Raw genomic sequence first — 23,165 nt, forward strand, 5'->3', positions numbered from 1 at the left:
GGTTTCTACTAGAACATGTTTACATGCTTTAATGTTCATAAACTCTTTATTTTACTCGTAGTTCCCATGGCTGCTGCACATCTATTCACCTTTTTTTTTGCTGGGGGCTTAACGAGACAGCCACCAAAACAAAGTATTTTAGACCAGTCTGCTCTGATCGTTCAGTGTTCACACGTTTTCATCTGTGCTCTTGGTGTCTCTGCACTGTCCGTCATTACAGCAAGAGCACACTGTTGCCGCTTTTTTACCATAAAAATCACCAATTAAACCTTTAAAACCAAAGTCAAACAATCCAACATGTTCCAGCAGTAATATGATCCAGATTGGGAGAAATTAACAACTTGGCGGCCAAGATTACAGATTTCTCCTGATGTTGGCATGAAGCTACATGTAGTGGTGTATGTAATGTCAACACTGCAGTGATGTCTGGAGTAAATGACCATATTTATATAATCTGTCAAGCTGAGAAAGCAAAAAATGTGTGTTTGGAATGGTTAGAAACCTTCGTTATTGATTCACTTTTACATACATTGACTGTATTATTGAAAACATAGACCACATTTAATAAGAACATCCAACATTGTAAAATTTTGTTTATGACAGAAAATAAGGAAAAAGATGATGATTTCCGCTTTAAGGAGCCCTTGATAGAGTTATTGAAAGTTGAAGTGGATACAGTAAGTTAAGATGTTTTTCAGTTGTCAGATTGTTCTGTGAATGAAGCTAACATCATTTCTTTTGGTGTCTTTATTTACTTCCCCTGATGCACCACAACTTGAGAATGCATCATGTTTGATTATGCGTTTTAGACTGACAAGATCTTGTACAGATTGTTGTGATCATTAAGTTATAATCAAAGACGAGCACTGCTTTACGTGCCAATACTCGTAGTACTGTCCGCCTCTGGATCCTTTATTTATTTCTGCTTTTGTACTTGCTGTTTTCAAGTTGCTTTAATGTATTTATCTTAATATACAGTATATGCAGGTATAAAAGAGAATGAACTGTCTCCAGATGTAAAATAAACGTTGCCTTTGTCCTACAGATGTGGAGGGCAGAAAGTCTAAAAGCAGGAGCGGGGAGCCGCAGCAAAGCTGCTAAACCCCGCCCCCACCACCCTCGTCTGTCTGCTACCATGCTGTGAGCGCGTGGTGAGTGAGTGCTGCTCGAGCGGGAGGAATAGGGATTGGGGGGTTGGAGGGGAGGGGGGTTCGGCCTTGTCTCAATGGGAACCTGAAACATGGTGTAACAGATGTCGTCCATCCTGCCATGCACTTGCTTCCCCCTCCCCTCCTCACTGTCCTGTCCGTCGCCCCCCCACACTGTCCCTGTGGTGCCAAACGCCTGTTCAGAGCCTGATGGGACCCTGGTCTGCATGGCATATGGGCCGTTTAACCACATCGCTCTGAGTGGATGAACGCTTTGCCTGTTTGTGTCCCTAAATCCCCCCCGACAAGAGGAGTCCTCGCCGTGTCCCTTCATGATGCTTCTTGTGTTGTTGGTGAAGGTGACTGCTGAGTGGGAGGAAAAAAACCCCTTTGCTGTTTTCACGCTGCTTGTTGTTGCTGCATGGCTTCAGTGTAGAGCTGAAATCCTTCCTCCTTTTCTTTCCCCTTTGAAAATGCATGTAGATCCAGGCTGGCTGCTTCCTTCCTACTGTCTTCTCTTGTAAATCACTGTCTACTGATACAGTTTCTGACCTTTAATCTTCTTCTTTTCTTCTCTTTTTTACTTTGTGTTGTTTCTTTCGATCTCTTTCTGCTCTTTTCCTATTTCTCTTTGCTTGCCTGGGACTCAGAGAGAAAGGTGGCCTTGGAGCTGTGTGTCTGAAGCCTAAGTAGAGTTAATCTGCTGAGACCGTCTACAGTGAGAAAAGATTGTATATCCCCAGTTTCCTGTTTCTTCCCTTTTTTGTTCACTTCAGTAGAGAAAAGTGGCTTCCTTCTCTGTTTTGTTTTTTCTTCCTTGAATCAAGGAAACCGAAAAATAGAAAAATGTTGCAGTGACAGTTTTTTTTTTTTTTTGCTATTAAGACTAAAGCTGTGGCAGATTGCACTGCCACGTGTCCTTCAGTGTGACGGACTGCTTGATGTGCACTAGTCTCTACGGACTAAGATTAAGTGCCAATGTTCACACAACAGCCAAAAGGGCAATCTTAAAAACAGATTTTGGATCTTCTGTGCAACTTCAAAGTCAGCCGGACCTTTTTCTGCCCGACGCCATCACCACAAAGTCTTTTCTTTAAATGGGCAGCATGGACAAGCATCCAGTCAGGCTCGTACAGAACATTTTCAAAGCATGTCAGCACCAAATCCTCTCCGACTCAACCTGCTATCGGACTGAGAAATCACAATCTGCATGGAGCAATCAATCAGCCAATCACCCCACTCTTCCTTTGTGCAATCAAAGAAGGAGGACACGTTCAGTGGGGACTTTACTCGCCAGGATGCCAAATGGACGGAAAGCCATGACAGCTGTGTGATCGGCGTCTGTCGCCTGCCAATCACGAGTGAAGATTGTGTGATTTGAGAGAGAGAGTGTGATCACGGGAGTGTTCCAGGTCACCTATATAACAGTTGGCAGCCGCTGACGCCCTGAAACAAACCCGACACACTTAGCTTAAACCATTTATCATCGTTGAAATAAAACTAAATCATCTCATTAACTGCTTCCCATCCTGGTCTGAAAAGGAAAAACAGTAAAAGCACACTTACACTTCGCTTCATCCCTTCAGTCTCGTGTATCTGCGTCCTGAGAAGGCGCTCCGTATAGGTGACCTGTGACCTGCCCATTACGTGCAGATTTCTGTTGCTGTGTTGAACATGATGGTGATGATGAGACCCAGTGTTTTCCTCCTTTTCCACTTTTACATAAATCCATTTGATGTAATTAAAATTCATCAAGACTATTGTGTGCTCCTTTTGTCGGTTTTGTATTCATGCTGAGCCTTTCCAGAAGATAAAGAAGTAAATGTTTGTGTGTTTCTTGTGTTTAAAATGCAAAAAAAGTCCAAATACATAATATCTCAAATGCAGAAAGTTACAAATACCAGGACATCATACTACATCCGGTTGCATTTTTCAATATGCAAAGCAGCATGCCTTTCTGGCTATTCTGACCCACAATATTCTGTGCATACTACATGCAACAAGAGCAGCTGCAGTATATGCTAAAAGTTTTTTTTTTTTTTTTTTTTAAAGAAGAAAAAAGTGCAATTTGTCATGCTGCAAGGTTTTGGGCGAGGAGCCTGTTAAAGAGTGAAAATGAGTGGAAGAAAGCTCCACTATTTTATTTTTTCCTTTTTAGTGTTGCAGTAAATTCAACACCTTGATATTCCCTTTGTGGAAATGTAGGGTGCCTTTAAAAAGTTTTGTTTTTAAGTCCGATCCATTTCAGGTCAGCGGCTAAAATGGTTGCTATAGTGCAAATATTGTAATTTACGAAAGTAAAATGTATATAAGGTGTACCTGTACTCTGATTCTAAAAGAAACCCTGCCTTATTTATTAGAGAGATGTTGATTCAATTCTGTGTTTATTTTGGGTTTTTTTGTGGTGTTTCTAATATTTTGGGCCCTTGATGTATGAAAATGAGGCAGCTCAGTTAATATGGAGCTCAAGTCTTTCCTGCACAGCATGACCCACTCACAGGTGTTTCCACTAATTTTCGGGACTGCACGGACATCTTCCCTTCTGTTATAACTTTTAGGGTAGGACAACTTATGTTTTTTCCTCGTAGAAAGTGTTTGACAGTTATTTCCAGCATTGCATCGCTAAACTTTAAGCAGAATCGTCCAGAGAGAATGAACACCTGCGAGGGTTTGAAGGGACTAACAACATGCACATTAAGAGATTCTGCAGGGAGCTCCACTACTCGCTGTTCTATTTCCCCCTCAGCCTGCTGCAGAAGCCTTTTTCTAGTTTCTACTCTTTTTTTGTGACGAAGAAACCATCATCTCTGTGCATCATATCCACTACGGCGCAGCTAATGTCCAGAGGAGCACCATGACACCATCATCGTGAATCCGAGGTATGAAAACACGTCTTTACGCTCTAGGAGCTGTAGTTTAAAGCCTGCATTCACATTTTTGCCAAATCAGTTTTAAACGATAGATTCACGCTGGTTTTACTGCAGAGGTTGTCTGTTTTTATTCCTCCTGCTTCTGTTTGTTGGTTCTTTATTCGTCGAGTCAAAGCTATTTTAGAAGTTGAGTTGCAATATGGATACTATACTATTGTATTTTTCAATAATTTGTTAGCAGTATTTTACTGTTGTCTAGGTAGGGACAATTTTAATTAATGTACTTGTATGTGGTGTGTTTTATAAACAGACGTTTCATTGCCCTCCCTAAACTATTTCACAAATTACCTCCCTTTATCCTTTTTAAATGCACTTTAGAACCAAAATTTACATTCAAAGGTCTTTGGCGCCCTCCTGAGGTGACTGTCAGTACTGCACGTACAACAGATAATATGCAAATGACCGTAGGCTACAATTTTATTGTAAAATGTTACAAAGAAATCTAAAAATAGTTAATTTCCTCTCACCAGAGTAATGCGTTTTCGATACAGCTGGACCCTATGGAATACTAATATTTTTAAATGCGGTTGAAATATAATTTAATTTTTCTATAACACTCATAACACTAAGTACAATTTTGAGCTACTTGCACTCCAATATTTCCATTTTATGCCACTTTTCACATCTGAGGTAAATATTTACCTTTTTACTCAGATTTAAATTTATTTTAAAGCTTTAGTTGGTTATTAGGGCAACGGGGCAATCGCACCGAGCACTGGCCCCTACACAGACACCACAACACAAGGAGATTTTTAAGCTGCAATATGATTGAAACAGCCACAAATGTTGAAATTCTATTTCTTTTTATGGAATACTCTTTTTCCAGTGATAATAAAGCTATGAAGAACAACCCAAACAAACGTGATAGTTTTAAATGTATGTTTATTAACTGTATGGTCATGCAAAAAAATCCAGCATCCAATTGAAACTCAGAGTATAGACACATGTAGCCCCTTTAGTACAAGGTTACAATGCAATAAATGTACTTACATACAAGCTAAGGCTTCTGCTAATCATTTAATGTGAGATAACATCGCTTAGTTTTTCGATATCTCAGATGGAGCCGTTTCATAACCTTGAGGATGCAAGTAACACAGATTTCCATTTCTTCTTTATCAAGTAAACAGTGAAAAATTACCAGAAAGTAGACATGCATATTTCTTCCATCTGTAGAACTGCATATATAGTGTTGCTGTTTAACTTTGTGGTTTTTAATTATCCCTTTTTAAATATTTCTTCCCCTCCGTTCAGTCAGGTTCTGTTTTATTAATCTCACATATATTAGACACTTGCCAAAGTATTAACTATGGAGTTTACAAAAATGTATACTAAGCAAAACGACATTGAAACCTGCTGTGATTTCTCGTTCTGTTGCAGGTCGTAGCTGCGATCAGCCCAAAGTTTCTCTGTGTAAAGGTAAGTTTATATTTGGTCACATATCCTATTTACATCAGTGAGACTCAGAAGTCGATACCCTGTCGTATTAACAATGTTACTGTAGTACACGATGGAAGAAAAGGACGGCCATGTCATTAAAATTTAAGTAGCAAATGAACCCCTAATTGTGACATGAAATTACCACTAAATATTGATGTTGAAATTTAAATACCAATTCATTTATAGCATTACATTTTTGTTTTGAAGTGACAGCTTAAAATTGTAAAAGAATAATATGTATAATTAATTGAAGTTGTGCAATTTCAAGATGAAAAATGTACAAAATTGGACCGCTGAAATTAAGATCCCAAACTATAATGTAGATGATCATCGTGAAAACACAAATATATTAATTTATTTATCTGATTATATATATTTAAAACTGCATGGAAAAATGCATTAATAATAAATATATGGGAATTATTTTTGATTCAATTTTAAATTCAGGTATTTAAATCTAAACCTTCAGTATCATTGACTAATTATATTTCACAATTAGGGTTAGTGTAATACATTCACTTTAGAAATTGAGATAATTATCCGAGTTTTACTGAATTCATGGGATAATTATCTCAATTGATAAAAAAAAACGGGACAATATTTTTCTTCCAATTAACCCTTTTCTTAGAAGATAATTATTTCATTAATTCAAAAAATGAGCTAAAACATTTAAGTGAATGCAGTACATTTCCGTAGATGGCGAAAAAAATACAACAGTGGTTCCCAACCCGCGGTCAGAGCCCTTCAGAGGGGCCACTAGATAAATCTCAGGTGATTAAAGGTGCCAAGGTTACCAAGGTTATTGTTACGAAAATGCATAATTTGTATCCTTAAGGATCCTTCTCTAAAATAAAATGTGCTTTGCAAATTTTTTTTTAAGTCGGAAAAGTGTTTGCATCCATATTTACTTGCAAGCATTCATCCAGTTTAATGCCTTGGACCTTTTAATAGAAGAGGAACACACATCTTGTTTTTTTAATTGTGAAATTTATGTTGGCTTAACCTATCCAGGCCTCAAATTACCCAAGTCAAAGAAAAAGTCACTTACAGTTAAATTCATGACATATCTACTCTCAGCTGCAGATCTAAGATGGAGAATCACTGTTGTATAACTTTAAAAGAGTTCAAAGTGTGAGTGGGCTCTCTGCACCAGCTGCTTATTCTAAAGACTGGGGGCGAAATCTGCCAATTCTGTCTATTTTCACGGCAAGAAAAGCACTAGTGTAACTAATATTAAGGATGGCTGTGTGATTGTTTGACTTTATTGAAGTGGGGTTTGAAAGAAGTACTTAAACAGCATGCCCCCAGTTTTAAGAAGTGAAGATACAGCACAGTTTAACTTACTGTATTTAGAATATTTTTACTGCTTCACATTGCTTTCAGTCAGCTCTTTCCAATGAAGAACTGAAGCTGTTATCCATGTTCTCTTTTAGGCCACCAGACTCCTTTGACAACATAATTTTACCTCACAGATCGCAGAGTCATTGGTAAACTGTAAAACATGAAAGTCACACACTAACACTCACAAACTAACTGTTCGAGGCAGCAATAGACTGCAGCAACTCCTGTGTTCTGCAAGGTGAAATTACTGTTTTTGTCAATGGAGTCTGGTGGCTTTGAAGAGAGCATATATGAACATAACGCCTTCAGTTCCCAATTAGAAAGAAATGTCTAACAGCAAGGTAAAGTGGTGAAATTATTCTAAATATAGCAAACACTGATATGGGTTGGTTTTGTCCACACAGTCCACAGTTGTACAGTGCTTAGCTTCTGTATCGGTACTCCTGCCTGCTTCTCCAAACTGGGGACATGCTGACCGCAATCTATGGATACATTTATACAGTTCCACTTCAGTAAATTTGAACTGTCCCTTAAGTATCCCCAGAAGGCCATAATAGAGATAAATACCCGGATCCTGTTACTGTAATGTTATTGTTTACATCTGTGCTTCTCCTGCAATGATGATAGATTCTGGCTTCATATTGATCGATCAAAAATAAGAATTTCAACCTGATCCAACTGTCTAAATACTTCGGCAAACTGACAATGCAGTTGGTTGTTCTAACAGATCAGTTTCCCTTCTTTTAAATGACTGCATCTTCCATTTAAACATCCCCATGACACACAATGAAAGAAAAGCATCTTATCGGATTGGTGACACCAACAAACAACTGGGCCAGAGCCCACAGCACAAACAGATCTACTTAGAGCCATAAAAAAACATCACATAGTTTCAGTTTTACAACGTCGTCCTCATGGTGCAAAAAGTGTGTGTGTTGGGGGGAGGAGGGAGACACAGTTTTCATGTCCGATATGTCACAAGAAGCACAGGCGGTTGATACAGTAGGACGGGTCTCACGTAAGATTCACAACGGTTTTTTTTTCCCCTAAATCTGCTCGACTGTGTCAGCATTTGCACAAAGACACATTATGTGATGGTTAAAGCGTCATCGTGACCACCAGCGACAGCTTAAGTAGAGCATGAGTTACTATGGAGCAGCGTAGCACAGAGACGGAACACCACCCCTCCGCTGGTACAAAGTCACACACTCACAAAGTTTATACGACACAGTGAAAAAACAGTGCTGCAAAGTTTCACCACTGACACAGGAATATGTTTGTCCTCGTTAAAGGGAGAATTATGTGCTTATGATGTTGTGAGTTCCAATACAGTTAGGTGTTTTTTGTCTCAAGGTTTCAGCGTCCGGTGTGTGTGTGGGGGGGACGGGGACAGTACAAAAAGGGTTGTGGCAGCCTCCATTTATTTCAACCCCTAATTTTTTTTAAACTTTTGGCTAAAATTGATAGAAATATCAACATCAAAACACTAACGGCTACAACATTTACAACAAAAACTGTGACAAAAGGGACCAAGTCCATTGATTGCCATGAGCGAAGGCCCCACAGCCCTCCAACCCACATAGCCCTCTTCCCATCATGCCTTTTTTTTTTCGTCCGTCCAATCCCTAGGCTGCATTCCCTTTTTAACATGCTTTTTTTAAAGTTCCAGGACTTCACACAGAAGTACAGCAAGCCAAGACGGACAACACACACACACACACACTGTTTAAGAACACAGTCAGAACAAGAGACAGGCATAAGGGTGACATCATCATCACACGGCGGCGGTGGTGCTACTCAGACAGTAATGGGGCGTGTTGGAGGCTGGAATGATGGAAGTAGGAGGGCAGAGGTAGGGCGGACGGGGAGGGTTTTGGCGAACGTAACCTGAAGTTGCAGAAAGGTTCACTCCCTTTTTAAAAGAGCGAGCACAACAGCATCGAGTCGTAAGTGTCTGTGCAAAAAACAGTACAGGCCATTAGATAGTTGAAATTCATGCTTCACATCAAAAATACACAAAAATAGATAAAAAGGTTGGGTGGGAGTTTGTCCGTGCTTTCAGATTAGGTAGTTCAGAGATGTGAGGAGCTTTAGACTTTGACCGTCTCTCAGTGAGCCTTCTGCAACTTCAGGATGACCTGGCCTCAACGTTGGGGTCTAAAGCTCAAGAGAGGCTCAACCCTAAAGGCTGGAGCGCAGGGACCTTGTGTGTGCATGCATGGTGTGTGAATATGTGTTTGTATTTACACCTCAGGACCTCCACAGCAGAAAAAAAAACACCCTTTCATGCTAAACTCCCCTCCCTTCACCCTAAAAGTAAATCACGTTTCCCCTCAACTCCGATATAAATATCTACTTATACACAGTTCTGTTAAATAAAATCCCCCTTTTTGCAATTAAAAATGATCCTTTTTCAACACAAGATACTTTAAAATACATCATTCAGGTAAAAACGGCTTAATAACACATAATACAAAAATGAATAAAAATAAAAAGGTCCCTTCAGTAACCAATCACAACACCTAAACCCCTTAAAAAGAATGTGTACAGATGCTCAAACCTGACACTTAAAAAAAGGATGTTAAATTCTGATATTACATCGATATTCTCTCATTTCCATAAACCCAACCCACATAAACAATACTTCTATTAAAGTAGACGTTCTGCTGCTCTCTCAAGACAAAAACAAAAATCACATTTTTCCAGATACTATACTTGCCACCCCAGTTTTATTCACGATGTGTTTGTGTGAAGTGTACTTGTTTTTCTGTTTCTATATGTATTTTTAACAGGTTTAATACTTTTCCAGACAGCAGACAAAACGGAGACGGGGAAATAAAGGCCATGGGAGACAAGGACCAGGACAGCATCACCCGTGTCGCCACCAGAAACATGCACCACCTGCAAGAAGGGCCCCAGTCAGCCGGGCCTCAACGTCACCTAGCTAGAGTAGGACTGGATTGGTGTTGGTCGGTGTGGTCGGTCATTCAGTCAAGCTTTTGAAATATGATTTTTTTTTTTTTAATATATATTTTTTAAATTGATAATGTATTTTTCCCCCAGATTTTTGTTTTTACAACTTTCCAAGCAGCCTCTTCACGGCCAGGATCCAGGCACCGATCCGACCACGGAGAATAAATGCTCCAAACAGCTTTAGAGTTCAGGCAAAGCTGCAGGAGGAGGAAGGCAAAATGTCAGTGTAAAAATGTCATAAAGAAATAGTATGCCATAAAGTCATAGCATAAAATGTAATATACTGTGTAATTCAAAAGTCATAGAATAAGTATAGCATTCCATATAAATGTTATTAAAAAGTTTGAAAATGTAAGATATTATAATATTAATTAAGTCATTAAAAAGTCACAATATAGAATAGTAGTTTATAGTAATTAAAACATTAACATTAAACTTGTTTTTAACATTTTTAATTACGCTTAAATGGCTTTTTGGTAATATACTATGACTATTTAACTATTCTATGGCTTTTATTACGGTTTTATTGCATACTATACTGTGACTTTATAAATCAAATTTTTTATGGCTTAACCACTTTTTTGACATTAAACTTTATCTCTGTTTATAATTTGCAGAGTTCATTTTAGTAAGTCAAGTATTGTTAAGATTTCTTTAACTATGTCGGACAAACGGACATTAAAAAAATAATATAGTATGCCATAAAAGCCATGAGATTAAAAAAGTAATGACGTCATACTCCTCTGTGTCACATAGCAAGGGGGCGTGGCCTACCTGGGCCTGTGTTGTCAGTTCACTGCAGCGGTGCAGCCGGCGCTCCTGAGCAGTGGAAGTGCACGTTGAGCCATTTGGCGTCGCGGCGGTGCCACACACGCGTCTCCTCCGACTGGCAGGAGCGCGGCCGGCCCTGGCCGTCCATGTACTGCGTCAGGCGGATGTAGGCGATGCAGGCGGCGTCCTCGCCGATCAGATGGACGTGGGGGTTGAGGATGGTGGTGTGCACTGGCTTGCTGTTTTTACTCAGCACTGTGAGGAGGGAAATGTGCTAATCAGTTGTTTTTACTTAGCTCCACATTGACACCTGACAAGTCCATTAACAAAGTAAAACACATTAGAGGCAACCATGCTGACAGCTTCAAACTGCAGGAGGACATAACTGTTGGATAACTCAATTTATAAATGCACTTCAATGTTTCATCATTTCCCACAAATTCAGCCTGACTGCAGGGATCTCTATGATCCATAAAGGTGGACACACTGCAGAGTTTAAGGGCTAATATTCCTTTCATCCATAACAATATTTGGCCAATAGAAATTATCTGTTTTGATATATATCTGCAGCAGTTTAGACTGTCAATTATTTTCTTTTTTCAGGACAAAATGCCCCAAATGCACAGATTCTATCTTCTCTATATATATATGCTATAACAGTATATTCAGAAGTGTAATGTTATAGTTGTACTGGATGAATGTGCTGTAATTATATGATAATATGTTCTTCTAAATAAACTAAATGTTGTTCTGTGGGTACCTGCCCAGGGAATGCAGATGGAAATAATCTTTTGTCATTTTAATATAAATGTTTTTGTGAATGATTCATAAAACTGGTACTTCAGGGAATTTAAAATGTGTGTGTCAAAATGTGTTTATCATAGTTAATTAGAGCCCTAATAGAAAGTGTTAAAATATCTAATGTTTTTGGGCACTTCTGATAAGATTGTATTTCATCACTAAGCTTACACTAATGCCTGAAAGTTGCCCTGAGGAGTTTTGATTACTTGTATTTTTAAAAACATGCATGTGCTGTCAGACACTCAATGAGCTGTGAAGAAGACTGTAGGCTCGCAAACATGAATATAAATGCTGCACAATTTAGAACATTTTTTAAAATGAAGGAGGTGCATTAAATGATTTGGTTAGGTTTCGAAGATACAGACAACTTTTGTCTAAGAAAAAAAACTCCACTGGTCACTTTTAATTTGGGCAAATCTCCTGCTCAGGTGACACTAGCTGCTCTTTACCCCCAGTAATCTATTTTAAGAAGATTTTACAATGTAAATTTCTTTTGCTTTGATTGATAATTTACATAATGCTACTTTTACACTGAACATTTGTTAAACTACTACAGTGAGAACATTTAAGCCCTACTGTTATTTGATGAAGACTGCAATACAAATACATAAAACAAGGAGCAACTCACGATTCTCAAAGTAGAACTTGTGGAAGTCCATGCCCTCCACCAGGTTTCCAAGAGCCTCGGGCTCAAAAGAAGTCAGTCCAGGGTCACAGATTCTCCTGTCAGAAGACAAACACAAAAAACCTTCAGTTTAGGGAATGAGTTGCTCTAAATGCTGCAAAACTGATGACATGACTTTTACAGTGTGTTGAACCCCCAAGAACTTTTTTTTTGCATTGTGTTGATTGTTTTAATAAAAAAGGAATACCGTAGTGTTCAATATAATAGCAGTCCAATGTGACTAACCAGATTAATCCAGGTTTTTAGTATATTTTTTATTACTACATGGCAAACAAGGTACCAGGTAAGGTAGGTGTAGTAGATTCTCAGAAAACCAACAAGACCCAGCATTCGTGATATGCACGCTCTTAAGGCTGTGCAATTGGGCAATTAGTTGATAGGGATGTGTTCAAAAATATAGCAGTGTCTGCCGTTTACTTTACAAACTCAAAACTATTTTGTACAAACTTTTTTTTTGAGGATTTAGCAATCCTGTGATCACTAATATGTGTGGCATTACAACTAACTAATATTTAGTTGTATGACCACAGTTTTTTATAACTGCTTCACATCCGTGTGACATGGAGTCAACAAACTTGTGGCTCCTTTCAGCTGTTATTCCACTCCAAGATTCTTTAACAACATTCCACAATTAATTTACATTTCTTGGTTTTGCTTCAGAAACAGCATTTTTGATGTCACCCCACAAGTTCTCAATTGGATTAAGGTCCGGGGATTGGGCTGGCCACTCCATAACATCAATGTTGTTGGTTTGGAACCAAGATTTTGCTGGTTTACTAGTGTGTTTGGGGTCATTGTCTTGTTGAAACACCCATTTCAAGGGCATGTCCTCTTCAGCATAAGGCAACATGACCTCTTCAAGTATTTTGACATATTCAAACTGATCCATGATCCCTGGTATGAGATAAATAGGCCCATCACCATAGTAGGAGAAACATGCCCATATCATGATGCTTCACTGTCTTCACTGTGTACTGTGGCTTGAATTCAGAGTTTGGGGCTCGTCTCACTAACTGTCTGCGGCCCTTGGACCCAAAAAGAACAATTTTACTCTCATCAGTCCACAAAATGTTCCTCCATTTCTCTTTAGGCCAGTTGATGTGTTCTTTGGCAGATTGTAACCTCTTCTGCACATGTCTTTTTTTTTTAACAGAGGGACTTTGCGGGGGATTCTTGTAAATAGATTAGCTTCACACAGACGTCTTCTAACTGTCACAGCACTTACAGGTAACTCCAGACTGTCTTTGATTGTCCTGGAGCTGATCATTGGCTGAGCCTTTACCATTCTGCTTATTCTTCCATCCATTTTGATGGTTGTCTTACGTTTTCTGCCATGTGTCTCTGGTTTTGCTCTCCATTTTAAAGCATTGGAGATCATTTTAGCTGAACAGCCTAGCATGTTCAACAAGTGCTGGCTTCATCCTTAAATAGAGGCCACCTGATTCACACCTGTCTTTTCACAAAATTGATGACCTCACTGATTGAATGCCACACTGCTATTTTTTTTTAACACACCCCTTTCGACTAATTGCCCAATTGCTCAGCCTGAAGAGCGTTTTCTTGTTGGTTTTCTGAGAATCTACTGCACCTACTGGTACCTTGTTTGCCATGTAGCAATAAGAAAATATACTAAAAACCTGGATTAATCTGGTTAGTCACATTGGACTGCTATTATATTGAACACTACTGTACATAAGATTAAGGCATAACATTTTGATATGACATACAAAACAGCACATAGATCATGGCTGAATGACAGATGGCATTAGATTAATAAAAGATTGCCAATATTTCCAAACTGGTTATCAAAATGTACCTAATTTAGTTCCCCTAGCCATATTTCAAATTTAGGAACCTTTTCAGATTTCCAGCACTGCAGCATTAGCTTTCTGGCAAACAATTTTGAAAGGGAGATAGCCTAAACCTCATACATAGTCTCCACACTTCATGGTTCCACAGTCACAACCTAAAAAAACATTTTACAGTAATTGCTTTTTCTGTGTAATACATTGTTTATTTTTGTTCCAAGTGACAAAATGATCTCAACAAGGCATTTATAAGAAGATGACTTGTGTTGTTTAAGCTTATGTAAACTTACGTGTAAGCCTCAAAATCCCCGTTGTTGATGGCTTCAATCAGCTGCTCCGTCATCTTTATTATCTCCTGTTTACGAGCTGAAAACAGAGACAGAAAGGAGGAGAGGGAGGACAACCAGAGGAGGTCCCAGATAGTCAGGAATCCTTCAAACATACAAATACAGCTCCTCATACTCTGCCTGAACTTCCTTGAAACCTCTGACATTTGATTCATCACATGGGCACTGCCTCTGGCAATAATGACAGTGACATTTGATGTCACCCTGTAGAAAAACACCACACTGTCCACTCTACATGTGAAACACAACACCAAGAGTATTCCATGCTGTATGTGATGCTCAAGACTCCACTGACACCTTAACTTAACCACTGATGGTCTCACCCAGAAAACAATTGATGTTTTCCACATTTATTCGCTCCTTCGACCACTTATTATTACCAGTTTCCAAATCATAAACATCTACCAAACCCTAATTTACATTTCATAGATAAGAGCAACATAAAACATGTGACATATGACATGCAGCATGTCTTAAAGATGAGTTTAAAAAAAAATCAGATGTGTTTGTTGGGCCACCAGCAAAATGGTTTATTTTGGGAGACAAACACGCTTTGTTTTCTGCAAATCACTCACATTTGGAAACAACCTTTGGCTAGGAGTTTCATTGTTGCCAATGATCAGAGTGATGTCTGTCAATGTCCATCAACTGTTACTATGCTTGAATTTAGCTTTGTTGAATCATTATTACGAACATAAATGAATATCATTGTTCTTCCCTGATTATTTACTGTATTGTTGTCCAAAGATCACTTCATTTTAGAATATTAAATTAAATACCTTTAGATTTTCATACATGTTTTCAAACAGTCAGTATGAAGACTTTTTTTGTATTTCATATTAATTTTGATACACATGTCTGTGAGAACAACACACAAAATGTTGTAAAATGAATTTATGGTAGAGCATGTTTTATAAGACTTTGTTGTAATCATCAGACTTTTATCATTTACATCATTCTTCTATGTAAATCCTGGAAAACTAAAGTTACTACTAATGGAAATGTAGGAGCTCAAAATATGCCTTAATGAAAGGGTTGAAAAGACCATTGAGATACAAAAACTTCGACTACAATCATCCATCTCAACTGTCATCTCCAGAAATCTTTCATTGTGCACACAAACTCAAACCATAAAAATCCATAAGTCAAAACTCAAATCCAGCAGAAATTCAGAGAAATTGGCATACATTCATTATCAAAACATCACACCAGAGAAGCACAAACTGCATGCATCAACACTGAACATGCAGCTGCTGAGCCAGAAAAGGCCAGCCACCAAATCCTCCACACCTGCATGAAACTCGGTGTTCATAAGTCCTCAAACCTTCAGCAAAAAACAGACAGTATGAACACGGCTTAGGAGCACTGCACAACCTGCCTGGCACTTACTCTGCTGCAGGTTACGGCTGCTGCCTGCAGGGGGCGACAGAGCGGACTCTGGTTCAGGACAGGAGCTCTGAGCCGGACTGGTCTGAGGGACACTGGGGCTGCTAGCAGCCTCCTGCAGGGGACCAGCTGCAGGCAGGTACAGTTGTCCCGAGAAAATAAGGTTATATTAAGCAAAGCTGAGACGCCATATATAGACCTATTTACATGGCATTAGCATTGTTTAAACTGCACAAAGTAAATTAAGTTATTGTTAGAAATTAGACTTCAGAAACTCAGTGTAAAGGGGGGGGCAGTAGGTTGTAGTTCGACCTGGGTGCCAGTAGATGGCAGCACAGGAGGGCAGAGGGGAACAAGTGCAGTTGGTGGAAAAGGAGACTTTTTAACAGCAAAATGTCTTGTTTTGCTTGGACATTTGTTGCTGAAGGACTGAAGGAAAGGTCAGGACACAAAGGTCAGAGCTGAGAGTTGAATTGGGTTAACTGCTGCTGACTTACAGGTGGGTGGTGGGCAGTGAGGAGACAGCGTCTGGGTCTGTTCCTCAGTGGTGCTGCACTCACTGAACACTGCACTGTCTGAAGCAGTGGACTCACAGGCAGCCACTGCCCCCGTCACAAGACAAACACAAATACAAACAGATGCACACTGACGGGGAGGCTACTGATCAAAAGTTCTAAGGCTTCACATGTGAATCTATCAATTATCTTTCATATAGTCAATTGTTTAATCTGTAATAGGCCAAAAAATACTAATTGATTAATCAAAAATGGTAAAAATTTGCTAGTACTAGCTTTACAAATGTGAAGATTTGTTGATTTTTGTCAATTTACAACAGTTAATTTAAATACATCTCGTTGGGCTGTGTGAAATTGTGACAGTTTTTTTTTTTTGACATTCTGACAGGTCTTTGGAAGAAATTAAAAATAGAAACAACAATCAATTGTACCCTTAATCACAAGTTTCCAAACCTGGTAGAGGCAACTTCAAACTGCTTGTTTTGTCTGAGCAAAATCCCAAAGTATTCATTTTAATTAACATGAAAACAAATTAACGCATCAAATCCTCACGTCTGAGAAGATCTGAGATTTGAAATCATCAAAACTTATCAAAAAGTTTGTTGATACATTTTCCATCAATCTTAATTAATTGACCAAATGTTTGAGCAATACGATCCATTGTTGTAAATCTCTTATCACAACACGCTAAATAAGCCAGTCTGCAGCCAAATGCACACACACAGACAGAAAAGTCAACATGAGCTCATTCAGACACCAGAAAGTAAGAAGCAAAAACGCTGGACAAGCAAAATAAAGCCATTTATGACACTGACATGCACGCTTGCAGTCATATATTTTAACTTAAAACTTCTGATCAGCTGGCGCAACAGGCTGAAGAAGACCTGCGAGCTGCAGAAATGGTTGGCATGCAGTTGCAGAACGTGAGATTATTTGCTCCATCTTGACCTTTGCTATATTGACCTTGCGACTTTTTGTTAGAGGGGAATGAAGCATCCAGTGTTTCAAAGTCAACAAGAGGAGTAACATTCATTTAGCAGCTGCTTTCACCCAAAGCACCTTATATAAATAATTGCATTCAGCCTCAGGGAAACACACAGAATAACAGCCTCTGCATTGCATGTCAGTGATGCTCCATTATAAGATTGAGTGCTGGTAAACCCACAGAAAGCTGCCTTAAGTAGCTGGATTAACTCTTATCTGGAGGTAGCTCTGTCCTACTTCATTCACCTGCAAACATTTAAGGGTCATTGCTGAGTTGAAGACGACTAATTAAAGGCTTAAGTACCGTGTGATGCTGGCATCCACACACTCACGCACACCCGCTATGAAAATGAGGCAATTAAACAGGATTGAAATGGAGACAACAGCAGGTATATTTTCTATGTGATGGCAGGACTGTTATCGGTGCACGTACATGTACCGTGTCTATGAACTTTCACCTCACGTGTGTCTTTCCTGTAATGCTAAAAGGAATCTCTCATTTGTCAAATACTAAACTTACTGGATCTACAACAAGTTGATGGTTGCCTGAAACTTCTGTGGCCTGCATGCATTCCCTCAAATATAAGGTGAATATATTGTAATAGTTCTCTATCTGGTCTGGAGTTCAACATGGTGGCAAAACCTGGACAAGATATCAAGTGAACACAAAGAGGCATGCAGAGTAGGTGAAAGTTGGACAAGTACCTTTCCTACCTTTCATCTCCTCCTCTTCTGTGTTATTGCAGCTCTCTGTGGAGCCCTGTCAGAGAGAGATGGAAAGAAAGAAAAGAAAAGAGGTGGGAACAGAGAGAAGATGGATGAAGGGAGAAAAGAGAAATAGCAAAAGAGATTATTTTTTAATGTGTAAGTGTAAACAGGGTTGGACGCTTTGGACAGTTTGTCCAGACGAACACAAAGACAACACTGACGGACAGATGGACGACTCCCTCCCAGGAGCACAAACCAGCAGGACAGCAGCGAGGGGAAGCACAGAGAGCAACACATATATGAGCACTAAGGTGTGTGAGCAAATTGAAATTGCGTTGCTATTTTTAACAAGAAGGAGTATGCTAGTGCATGTTAGTGTGTAAGTAAGAAAAGAAGATTCTACACTGGTATTTGAATATGTAATGATACTAATATTTTGCAAGCTTGTACACCAACAAAATAGCTCAAGCAGCGTGAGAACTGGACCCCATTTAAGTAAAAAGCCTTGCATTAGTTGTCAGTGAGCGTGTACAGCTGTTAAAGACGTTTTGGATTTTCTCTTGTATGTGTTTTAGGAGAGACAATTCATGTGAAATAAAAAAAGTTTCTGATAACACCCGAAAATTATTAGATTTTAATGAAAAATAGTACTTGGCTTAAGAACAACTAACTACACACAGAAAAGGCCACGTTTTTTTAAATTGTCATCTAATAAGTACATTGATTATAGAGATTCATCAGCATGTTGGATTCAGCTGAGCAGGTGACTGACTGATTATCTGTTGATCGCGTCATTACATTCGATTTGCAGTAATTAATCCCTGCAGCATGTTGCAATGTCAGAAAAGTTGGGAAAAGTAAAAGAACAGCCCAAATCAGTCAAAATCAGCTGCTGATAAAACTCAAGCAGACCGAATAGTATTAACAAATTGAAATTGAAGTGCAAGACTGGGGAGTTACTCAACAAAATAAGGAAATTTTAAGTTTATTATATTTGAATTTAAAATAATGCATTAATAAACTCCAAGTAAAAACAAACCTTCATATCATTAAATGAACTCTATTTACTTATTGTACCTTTAAAATAATTAACATTTGTTGTCTTTCATATTCACTTTTTGTTTTCTCATTTAATTTGTTTCTTAAGAAGCCGGTACCACATTTTTAAAAATTTAATAATTTATTATAATAAAACACTGAAACTCCATAATTGTGCACCTTTGCACTGATTAATTAATCAATGTGAGCTACCTTCACTACAACGGGAGCTGATGTGCTTCCAGATGTGAGGAGTTCACAGGATTTGACCCTCTTGTGAAATCCCTTTTTGTAAATAAAACAGTAAGAAAATAATGAAACACGCAGACAGAAGGCAGCTCACATTTGGTGCACAATGAAGCGTAGAGAGTCGTTATAGTTGTTTTGACAGCGATGTATGGATTGTATATTTAGAGAAAATCCTCCACGAGTTACCTGCGAGTGTTAGTAGTGGCTGCTGGCTTGTTGGGTGGGAGAAGGAGGGGCTTACCTTGGTGCCGTCAGCTGGGTTGTGTACAACAGTAGTCTGGGCTTCCTGGGGGGAGGTAGGAGACACTTTACCATGCAGGGAGGGATGGATGGGTGGGTGGAGGAGGTTGGAGGGGGGGCGGCATCAGGGAAGATGCCGGGGAATACTCACAAATTCAATGACGACAAACATACAAAACATGTGCGCAAACCAAAACAAAAGCACATGAGCTACAATACAGAGGCTGTGGAGCTTTTATGGTGATTAAATAGATGACAGTAGATGTCAGTGTCAGTCTGTCCCCACCTCTGTGACCTACAAGAGCATATTAGAGCCTCCAAAATGCATAAAAACAGCCGTGAACATATTCACCACCCAGGGCCATGACTGAGGAGGAGGGTGAGTGCACGTTCATGTCACCTGGAAGTTATTTAACAGTTTTTGAAATGCAGGTTGCTTCATTGTCTAAATGAAAGTTACTAAATTATTACAGAAGCAAACAAGCACTGGTGCATTAATGGATTCGCAAGCACTCCAAAGACAACAAAAAAAGGTTTTACAATTTACTTTTCTGTGTTTTTAGACTGCTGCTATCCCTGTTTATAAGTTGTTCTTACTTTAGCAAAATAGTTTAACAGACAATATAACCACATTAAAAATCTGCACATAGTGGCTTTTAAAGCTAAGCTGCCAAATGCACAGCAGCTTTTATCTGCATACAGTATCACACCGGCTTACAGCTCATCACTCGATGTTGTTTGTGTGCCCACTCCTCATCCTCAACTTTGACCTTCCCAAAGAAAAACATTCAGCACAAAGCACTCAAAAGCTCCAAGTGTGCATTGTTTGTTAAACAGTCAGTCAGTCAGTCAGTCAGTCAGTCAGTCGGGTTCCTGATCGACATCAACACTGGACTCGGTGTCCAGGAACTACAACCATAACAAACCCAGCCACTTCGATGACATATGGGATTATGGCAGTATCTAGACTGGGTATTTTCAACCAACCCTCAGCCCAATGTGTTGCCTCAGTGTTGTCAATTTTACTAGCTTTGCATCTAGCATGTAATGGCCTGGTATCATGTAGAAAAGAATGCACATTGTGTAGATTTTCTTGCAGGAAGTTGGATGAGAAGATCAACACCACTCTCTACACCATGTCTCTATAGTTCATTTAAAGCTACTGCTAGCAGTCAGCAACAATTAGCTTCAAAGTTTTGTTTAATTTGCCCTAAAAATTAAGCATAAAGATGACACTTTGCCATTCAATATCTTAGCTGGGAGCAGTGACTTCCTGGAGTCACCAACCTATGAATTAGTGTGCTTGGAGGTGCTGGTAGGTGAATTTTGACACCTTTGGAAAGTTAAATGAAAGATTATGCAGTTATGTATTTCTTGACTAACAACTGCCAGGAACTTTAGGCAGAACCAGGCTGGTTGTTTCCTCTTGCTTCTAGTCTTATTGCTAAGCTAAATGAATTGCCTCCTGGCTTTCGATCAATATTTAACACTAGACAGAAAAGTGGTGACGACCTTCCCAAAATGCTGAATGATTCCTTTAAACTGTCAGAACTATGCTATTCAGTACATGTAGTAAGTAGTATACTTACACGGCTGTCGTAACAGACTGAATTAACAGCCATCTAATGTGTTTTTCAATGTCCTAATTGTCTTTGCATCTGCAAGAGCATAATTTTGATTTAAAGAGCTGATAGATTACACATACTTGCCTTGTTCGAGCTCTATGTTGTATGTTGTAAATATGGCCCAATCCCAATTACATTTATAAATACGGGGGCTCATACAATGATATATTATGTTACCTGTCCACTCTAGCTCCTGTCTTACCCAGAAGTCTTTGTAATTTACAATTCACATATCAAAGAAAAATTTGTAAAAGACGCTCTTTTGATGTTGTAGAGGTTTAACCTGTTTTGAGTTTTGCTTTCCAAGAAATCGCCATGAACCTTTTTTTCTTAAAAAGCAAACAATCATCAAGGAGTCACCAGAATGTGGCTGAGCAGAACTTGATTGAAGTGTCTGCTGTTGTACCACAAAATGAAAGTCATTTGTCTACCTGTCAGCGCAGCGCACTGTGTAAATATATATACGAGTGTGTCTGCGGGAGGTCTGGGTAAAACACAAGCCAGGAGAGACACTCGAAAGTACAAGCCAGTCGTTCAATTTTAAAGTCATCAAATCCACTTCCAACATCACAGTTTGTGTTCAAAAAGAAGTAAAAGAGAGGATGAAAGACGAGAGAGAGGACGAGGTACAGGAAAGATTTTACGTAACGTTGGGTGTGACACAAAAAAGATGAGGAGGAGACAGAACTAAACATTGAAAAGATGAAATGATGCCGTAAAAACAAAACAAAAAAAAGCAATGTGAGAGAAAACAAATAGAGATGAGGTACCATTGGTGCTGAAGATGACATGCTGCTGTCTTTGGTGCTGCTGCTGCTTACTACACTGTTATTACTGTTGTTTCCCTGCGACTGGGGCAAAGAAAAACAACACAGAATGACTCCCGCTGCTCTCACCAGCTCTAAACCATAAACCAGCCTGTGGGAATCTCTGACGGAAAACAGAAATGGAGCCATTTTATGGCCAATATAAATATTCTACGCATTCTAAGTGTTTGGAAATTAAAACCGCACAATCTGGGAGGACTTATCTGAATCATCTTGTGCACTTTATTAAAGGGCATTGGTTGAATTCTCTATGTCTTTTGTGCAAGTAGCTTCAAAATAATCTCTTCTTTTGATCATCAGGAACTACTAGAAACAGATTCAGTGTCCTGCTCCAACAACAATGTGAGTGCGCTGACCTCCTAGCTTTTTTAAATGACATGAGTACTTATTATTTCTATAATAAAGCTCTGTATTGAGTGATCGAAGAGTTAGCGTCCTGGTGTATGCCTGCATTTAATCGTTACAACTTTTGCAGACATTTCACAACAGAAAAGTAAAGAACAGTTAGTCAGTACATGCATTTTTAAAACAATGAACATATTTTCAGATTGGATTTTAAAGTTCCCAGCACTTATACGAGAATATATACATCTGCTGGGATGAAAAGAGAAATCATTTGTATCTATAACAAGCACCAAAAATCTGTGAAGCATTTATGGCAGAAACACAGCCAAGTCACAATATAAGTTTTTACTAATGGATTGCAGTCCAGGTCTGTGCATGCAGTGAAAGGCCTTGATGACAAGTTTTTCTCTAATTGGGGAGAATAATGTGTGTGAATGAGTGAAAGTATGTACTGGATGTTGTCATTTCCTTCTTTAAGCTCATGCAAAGTCAGCTCAAAGACAATATTAAAGATTATTTGACCCACAAAACTACTTTAGCATCACTACAACTGTTTAGTTCAGCTCAACAGTCACAGTCCCCTGCACAGCCTTTCATAATCTAATGTTACTGAATGTACATTTCTCTGCAAGTGCATGCTGCTGAGCCAGAGTATATAAATACAGCATACGTTTTAATTAAAATAAAAAATGAGTCTACTGTCACAATCATTTGGCTGCACTCCCGGGAAATTAAAGGAAATAATGAAAGCCATGAGTTTTAAGTACATTTGAAGGTATTAGAGGAATATGTCACTCCCAACTGATCATTTGTATATCAATTATTTATCCTGTGGTACCTTAGAATTTATAAGGAAAACTTTGTTTTTTCGCAAGCCTCTACGACGAACAAAAGATCCAAAAATGAAGAAAATCACTGATGAACTGAGCTAAATAGGGACGTTGTTTAACAATAGTAAAACTACTCAGCTCTTTCAAAAAACATGCACTTTTGCTTAAACCTTACTA

At 38.9% G+C, this 23,165-nt stretch overlaps 2 protein-coding genes across 23 annotated transcripts in view; one reads left to right on the forward strand and one right to left on the reverse strand.

Moving 5' to 3' along the window:
- The window catches only part of ccdc88ab (coiled-coil domain containing 88Ab), a 69,783-nt gene extending 66,875 nt beyond the window's left edge, over positions 1-2,908 (forward strand). For both annotated transcript variants that reach the window (XR_009396314.1, XR_009396315.1), the window contains 2 exons: positions 1,046-1,151; positions 1,799-2,908. The gene's annotated coding sequence lies outside the window, so the exon portion shown is untranslated. The remainder of the gene's footprint in view (positions 1-1,045; positions 1,152-1,798) is intronic.
- Positions 2,909-4,943: 2,035 nt separating this feature from the next.
- Positions 4,944-23,165, reverse strand: part of camk2g2 (calcium/calmodulin-dependent protein kinase (CaM kinase) II gamma 2) — a 70,213-nt gene continuing 51,991 nt past the window's right edge. For 4 of the 21 annotated variants that reach the window (XM_059359278.1, XM_059359275.1, XM_059359271.1 and 1 more), the window contains 6 exons: positions 19,363-19,407; positions 17,841-17,886; positions 14,185-14,260; positions 12,030-12,124; positions 10,604-10,855; positions 4,944-10,026 (listed from right to left, as the gene is read on the reverse strand). In XM_059359278.1, the coding sequence (XP_059215261.1) occupies positions 10,623-10,855; positions 12,030-12,124; positions 14,185-14,260; positions 17,841-17,886; positions 19,363-19,407 (495 nt within the window). In that variant the 3' untranslated portion in view covers positions 4,944-10,026; positions 10,604-10,622. Of the gene's footprint in view, positions 10,027-10,603; positions 10,856-12,029; positions 12,125-14,184; positions 14,261-15,630; positions 15,757-16,124; positions 16,230-17,831; positions 17,887-19,362; positions 19,408-21,756; positions 21,838-23,165 lie in introns of all 21 variants that reach the window. The other 17 variants (XM_059359277.1, XM_059359274.1, XM_059359270.1 and 14 more) reach the window with 8 other exon arrangements.

This window comes from Centropristis striata, chromosome 20, assembly GCF_030273125.1.
Source record: "Centropristis striata isolate RG_2023a ecotype Rhode Island chromosome 20, C.striata_1.0, whole genome shotgun sequence".
In the NCBI taxonomy this organism is placed as follows: domain Eukaryota; kingdom Metazoa; phylum Chordata; class Actinopteri; order Perciformes; family Serranidae; genus Centropristis; species Centropristis striata.